General features: G+C 34.2%; 1 protein-coding gene across 13 annotated transcripts in view; it reads right to left on the bottom strand.

The window, feature by feature from the left end:
* Positions 1–7,122, bottom strand: part of CEP295 (centrosomal protein 295) — a 69,065-nt gene that overhangs the window by 48,927 nt on the left and 13,016 nt on the right. For 10 of the 13 annotated variants that reach the window (XR_009208757.1, XM_058424478.1, XM_032167153.2 and 7 more), the window contains exons 6-7: positions 5,612–5,707; positions 1,717–1,857 (exon numbers count right to left, since the gene is read on the bottom strand). Coding sequence is in view for 12 of the 13 variants with exons in the window: in XM_058424478.1 (XP_058280461.1) it covers positions 1,717–1,857; positions 5,612–5,707 (237 nt within the window). In the remaining variant the exon portion in view is untranslated. Of the gene's footprint in view, positions 1–1,716; positions 1,858–4,025; positions 4,160–5,611; positions 5,708–7,122 lie in introns of those variants that run through there. The other 3 variants (XM_058424488.1, XM_058424487.1, XM_058424486.1) reach the window with 3 other exon arrangements.

Genomic DNA, 7,122 nt, shown 5'->3' with positions numbered 1-7,122 from the left:
GAGACTCCGTCTCAAAAAAAACAAAACAAAACAAAACAAAAAAAAACAACAACACGTGAAACAGAACTCAGAGGTTAACTAATCTGCCTGAGATCGAACAGCTGAGTGGTGAAGAGAGATAAATCCTGGCACAATGACTGTGGAGCCCACTTGCTTAACTACTAAACACTACTGCTTTTATGGAGGAATCTGTTCAATTTATGACTGCTTTTTGTGTCTGTTTTACTATAGGTTTAAACTTTAGATGGGGAGAATTACTGATAATAATTCAGACTTTCAGTTATTTTAGTCATAATTCACTCCTAGTTTATAAAACCTAAAAATTTAAGGGAAAAAGAAGCTCATGATTTAGTTCAAACTATAAAAATGACCTTTCATAAGAAAATTTAATTTCCAATGCATTTTTAAGAAGTACTTAAAACTCATTCCTAAGATGGGTATTTAAAACATCCAAATGCATTAGTCAAATTCAGAAAATAAAGTCAGACTTCCAGTAAAATGAATCATTTTTATGCTGTTTTAAGACTAAGTACTAAATGAACAATAAGCATGACAGAAGTAAAGCTAAAACTATAAAGCCAGCTTTCATTATAATATTTTACACATTTATGACAGTCACTATTTATTGACTGACTGACAGAATCTCACTCTGTCACCAGGGTGGAGTGCAACAGTGCAATCTCAGCTCACGGCAGCTTCTACCTCCCAGGCTCAAGCAATCCTCCCACCTCAGCCTTCTTGGGAAATGAGGTCCCAGGCCATAACACAGTCCCAAACTGGGACTGACTGTATAGTCCCAGGCCACCACACCTGGCTAATTTTTGGATTTTTGGTAAAGACAGGGTTTCGCCATGTTGCCCAGCCTGGTCTCGAACTCTTGGGCTCAAGCAATCTGCTCGCTTTGGCCTCCCAAAGTGTTGGGATGACAGGCCTGAGCTACCTCGACTGGACTTGACAGTCACTTTTTATTTAATTTTTTTTGCGACAGGGTCTCGCTCTGTGGCCCAGGCTGGCGTGCAGTGGTGTGGTGTGATCTCAGCTGAACGCAACCTCCTTGTCCCGGGCTCAGGCGATCCTCCCACCTTGGCCTCCTGAGTAGCTGGGACTACAGCTGCACACCACCATGCCTGGCTAATTTTTCTGTTTTAAGCAGAGACTTGGTTTCTCCATGTTTTCCAAGCTGGTCTTAAACTCCTGGGCCTACGTGATCTGCCAGCCTTGGCCTCTCAGAGTGCTGGGATTACAGGCATGAGCCACCATGCCTGGCCTATTGACTGTCACTTTTTAAAAGCTCCAGTAGCAAGGATCATGACTTTATTTTTGAAACAACATTCTGCAAAACCAACAAGTGCTTTGCTCAATACATATTTCATGAACTGAATCCTCAAATTTATAGAGCACATATGCTATTGAAATAATTAAATCAGGAAAGTGATTTTTTTTTCTCAGGCTGTTTTTGGACATATTAAAATATTAAACTTTTAATAAATTCATTAGTAAAATTTTTAGAACAGCAATACACTGGGAGAATAGCTTAACCCAATCAGAACTTGAAATGGGAGGGCGAAGAAAGTTGGGAAACTTGAAATCATATGAATCAGAGACTATATTGAACACTCACCCTTCCTACCTTTCTTTGAGCTCATTCACTAATCAGTCCTGCAATGCTATTAGTAAGTTCATCAGTAATGGTCACGGGTAGAATATAAGTCTTACTTGAGCCAAATGGATCTTCTTCATTGCTTGGAATCCCCGTACATGTGCCTTTTCAAACCGTTCCATTCTCTCTTGTGCTGCCTGTTTTTGTAGTTCTTCCAATCGTTTAGCTTCCTCTTCAGCAGCCAAACGAGCATCTGGCTAGCAGTCAATCAAAAATTTTAGGCAAAATTTTTAAAGTGTGAGACAAGCAGTAACTAAAAAACAAAACCACCTTAAAGTCATGTTTTCTATATATGTAAAATATAAGAAGAGTTATATTTTAAAATGTTCACAATTATCAACAGCATGTATCTATGAAAGGGATCAAATTGTTAGTATAAAGTTTTACGAGTTACTCATTTTAAACCAGATGAGGTTATACTCCGCCAAACACATTTCTTCATCACTTTGTAAGTAAAGAAATCTTGCTGGGCGTGGTGGCTCATGCCTGTAATTCCAGCACTTTGGGAGGCCGAGGTGGGTGGATCACCTGAGGTCAGCCTGTCCAACACGGTGAAACTCTGTCTCTACTAAAAATATAAAAATTAGCCAGGCATGGTGGCGGGCACCTATAATCCCAGCTACTCGGGAGGCTGAAGCAGGAAAATCGCTTGAGCCTGGGAGGCAGAGGTTGCAGTAAGCTAAGACTGTGCCACTGCACTCCAGCCTGGGTGACAGAACAAGACTCCATCTCAAAAATAAAAAAAAAAAGGAAACTTCATTAAAATGACAGTTTTGAAAGGTAAATACCCACAAATCTCATTAACATAAATAACACAAAAAAGAGAGGCACAGAGTCTGGATTTACTTTTCTTTTTTTTTTTTTTTTTAAAAGAGAAGGGGTCTTGCTATGTTGACCAGGCTGGTCTCAAGCAATCCTCCCATCTCATCCTCCCAAAGTGCTGAGATTACAGGCGTAAGCTACCATATCCAGCCTGGATTTACTTTTATTATCTGAACATTCACTTTCAAGTATAGGTAAATATTCTAAATGTAACCAGCCGTGAAAGTCTTTTTCTGTCTTTTGTATGTTGAAATTCTGCCAGCCAGTTGAAACAATTAATGATGACCAAGAAAGCTGTTAACTTCAAGTGTAAAATTATTAAAAATTCTCACATGGTGAGATAAATAGGTAGAGAGATTGATGGTTGTTAAATTAACAAAGAGTACACTGGCCAAACAAATTTATCAAAAATATATCCCCTTTGAGCCACTAAATATTCATGCAAAACTAAATAACATCAGGCAAGACAAAAAAGTTAGATTAAATCAAAATTATAATCTGTAGAAGTATTTAGTATATCAATATGTATGATATTAAATAAAATAACCTCTGAGAACAATATTTCAATCCATTTCAGCCATGAGGTTTTCAAGAAAAAAGTTGTTTATGAATTCTTCACATCTCTTGAAGATAAATTAAAAGCAGTATGTCAATTTTGGTAAACCAAAATTTTAAAGAAAGGAAAAATTTCAAAATAGCATACAACATGAAGGATAAATACCAGTCCAGATATAAAAAAGCATATAAAGGATATGAATAAAGGGTTAGAGAAAAAGTTAGGGACTGCAAACGAATTTTGTTCTTATTGATCATACTTCAAAACAAGATTTATAATACAGCTTTAGGAAGACAATCCCCTACAGATTTGTGTCAATGCAATTAAAAACATAACCATAAATCTGGTTGAAATAATGTTAGATTCTATTTTCAGTATGTGAAGATCGAAGATATATGAATGATAAATGCTATTATTAAATACATTTCTGAATCTTGTACATCAGATATTTGGAGAGAAATCTTTTTAGATATAATAGAGCATGGAAAATTGAAGATGAATTTAACTGATTCAGCTTCACTTTTCTGCAGAGATTTCTGGGTCCCACCACAAACGATATAGTTAATCTGACTGAATATTTTCAGAATGCAAAGTTCATTTGAAAAAAATGCTACGTAACTGTCACTGACAAAGAATAGACACGATGAAGCCCATGAATAAGTAATGTAGGACTTTCAAGCATATGATGTTTTGTTCAGTCGTGTGTAGAGGTAGCGAATGAAGCAAAACAAAATGTAGAGAATTACTGGCTGTAAGTAGGACTACAGCAGGCCACTTTCATAAATCTTCTTCAGCCAAAGATATATATTATGACATATAAGAGATTTTGGAATTACTTTATCAGGATATTAAAAATACACACACAATAGCAGCTCTTATGTGTTAAAAAGGCTGACTGAACAAATGAAAGTAGTTTATTTGCAGAAAGCTGCTAAAGAAAAATATCCAAACATATATGCCAAGAGTGCAAATATTTTTATATGATACCTGCTGTAAAGATCATATTGTTCTCCTCCAGGGAAGATGCTAAAATTATTGTGCATGTGATATAAGTTGAGTGCAGATGAAAATTCAGAGGTAATTTTATCTTGAAAGCCAAGCACATTGGTCATCACATTTTAAATCCAAAGTTTAAGGAAAGATTTTTCCTAAAGTGATAGAGTAAAGCAGCAAATAAAACATTCGAATAAAAATGTGTTCAGTAATAAAACCATTTCTGAAAATATTCAGAAATCATATCTTCATTCAGTACACAAAGCTTTAGTTTGTGGGACTACTTTCATAAAACTGTTAGAAACAAAATTTGTTTGTGGTCCCTAACTTTTTTCTAACTCTTTATCATTATAACTACTGATCTAATTTTTAAGTCCAAAAATTGAAAAGGAGGTAGGCCTTCTGGTAACTAACAAAAAAGAAAGCTTATGGATATTAATTTAATACCATCAGCAGCACCCTATGCTGATGGAGTTAGGTAAAAAAAAATTCATCATCAATCTTAGTTAAAAGGTAACATCTTTTTAATATCACAAAAATGCAGTAAACAGTAAAGCAGTTAGCAATAAATTGAAGTTATTGTTCCTACATTATAATATCGAAATTGTAATAATACTTTACAATTTTAAATAAATCTCAGATTTACTCTTGCATCTTAGAAGTTCATTCTGTGATGATATTCATTTTAGTTCTTAACTGAATATTGCTTTTAATACCTGCTATTAGGCAGTCAACCAAAATGTATATTTGTTGCATTCTAAATGCCACAGGAATGCTATAAAATTTATTTTCCTAGTGGCCAAATATATTCAACATGAAAAAAATTAAAACCCCCACTGACACAGAGAAATAGCAATTATAATAACAATATATCATTTGTTACTCTTAAGACTGGCAATAATTTTTAAAACATAATATTTGGTGCAGACAAGGTTATGGTAAGGTGGCCATTCTCCTATGTTGCTGATGCTTTTAAAAAGCAATTTAATGATCTGTATCAAATGTTACACAGTTTGGAGCCAATACTTTCTCTTTCAGGAATTTTATATAATCAGAGATGTGGATAAAAATGTGCAAGATAATGCTTACATTACTTACAGAAGCAAAAAATAAAATAATGGTTAAATAAATGCTACGATGAAATATTAAGTGGCCACTAAAAATCATGTTTTGAAAAGTGTGTATATGTTTATATTTAAATAAATGTTATAATGAATTTATTAAAATATTAACCATATTCCACTTTGGTGACAGAATTGGTGTTTTCTCAGTAGTTTACACTTATGTGTATAGTTCCAAATTTTTCACAAATAGCATGTAATATTTTATGATAAAAAAAGCTTTAAAATCTGCTATTTTAAAATATAACCATTTAAATAGCCAACTAGTTTCTTTAATTCATATTAAACCATCATATGCCTGACATGAAAATTCAAAGCATTTAAAAGGTTTTTGATTATTATTACCAATTGTCCAAATTTTGAAATCTGGGAACACCATATCTATAGCTAAGATATAATTCAATTCAATGCACACAGAAATAATAAAGCGAGGGCGTGAAGAAACAATAAGTCAATCACCTGTTTTGTGTCTGTCTCTCTGTTCACAAAAGTGTGAAGATGATGGTAGGTAGAACTATTGGTTTTGACTGCAGAAATTCTTTTTACTTCAATGTTCTGGAAAAGAGAACATAAAAAAATAGGTTAAAAGCATTAATTTTCAGTTAAAGCTGAATCCAATGTAAAAAAAGTAATTTTGTATTTTAATGAGTTCTCTGCATCCAAAACATGCTAAAAATCTGCTCATAATGAAATCAAATTTTTAGAGTTAAATTACTTCAAATTTTAATAAAAGTACCAGATTCATCAGTATTTCAAATCATCTTCAAGGTGTCACTAACTAATCAATGTGTTTTATTCATCTCCATTTTTAAGTTATTTATAGAGAAATTTCATCTTTAAATCTCCTGAATATAGAAGGGTTTACAGGCCATATCAAATGAAATGAAAAGCACTTCATTATATTTATAAGAAAACAACATGCACCATTATGTCCTCTTCCATATCTAATCACAAAAATTCTACTGTAGTTCACATTAGTCTTATTTTCTCAATGTTTAATGACGTATTTTGAGTTTTGGTCCTGAAACACTTGCCAATATATTTAAATTACACTTATTCTAGAACAAAACAACTCTCAGAAGAATGAAAGTAAACTACCTTCCCCCTTCCCTTTCCTGTATTTTGTAGTAAAGGCAGATTCAGTCCATCACAACCTATCATACAGATGTTTAATTAATTAACTAAACTGACAAAGAATATTAAGTGCCTACTATGTGTTAAACATTACACAAGGCACTGTGAACGACAACGAGAAGTAAAATAAAATAATGGCCCCTGGCTTCAAGGAGCTCACAGTAACAGTTTTAACTAGAAGTTCTGACATTCACACATAAATTAAATAATAAACCATGCATTTTACAGATAACATGATGAAAAAAATATTCACAAAGAAATGCTAACACTTCTGCTGGATGTCTTCTGTATTATATCCTAGTGGTGAAAACTTAGCAAAGTCCCTCAACTTTTCTGTCCCTCAGCTTTCTCAAGAAAAGTGGGTTTATAGCTATTGCTATACCATATGATCACTGTGACAATTACTGTAAGAATCAATTAATGTATAAAAAGCACTTTTAATTTTTTTAAGGCCTGTTGACAAGGCCAGAGTACAGTGGCATGACCACAGCTCACTGCAACCCCTGAGCTCAAGTGATCCTTACGCTTCAGCCTACCATAGCTAGGACTACAGGCATGTACCACCATGCCTGGCTAATTCAATGACATCACGAATGCAACACAGGTTGGGAGGGAGAAAAGTTTAAATAAGAATAGGTTGAGAATTAACCAAAGTTTTAGCTATAACATATATGAGTGTGGAATGATGAGGAGGACTCAAGTGAAAAGAAACGATATAAAAGACAAGAAGGGGCTGGGTGCGGTAGCTCATGCCTGTAATCTCAGCACTTTGGGAGGCCGAGGCAGGTGGATCACTTGAGGTAAGGAGTTTGAGACCAGCCTAGCCAACGTGGTAA

This window comes from Hylobates moloch, unplaced genomic scaffold (genome assembly GCF_009828535.3).
Source record: "Hylobates moloch isolate HMO894 unplaced genomic scaffold, HMol_V3 SCAFFOLD_11, whole genome shotgun sequence".
NCBI classification, from domain to species: domain Eukaryota; kingdom Metazoa; phylum Chordata; class Mammalia; order Primates; family Hylobatidae; genus Hylobates; species Hylobates moloch.
The sequence above is the reverse complement of the archived record's forward strand: the minus strand, read 5'-3'. Positions and strand labels throughout refer to the sequence as shown.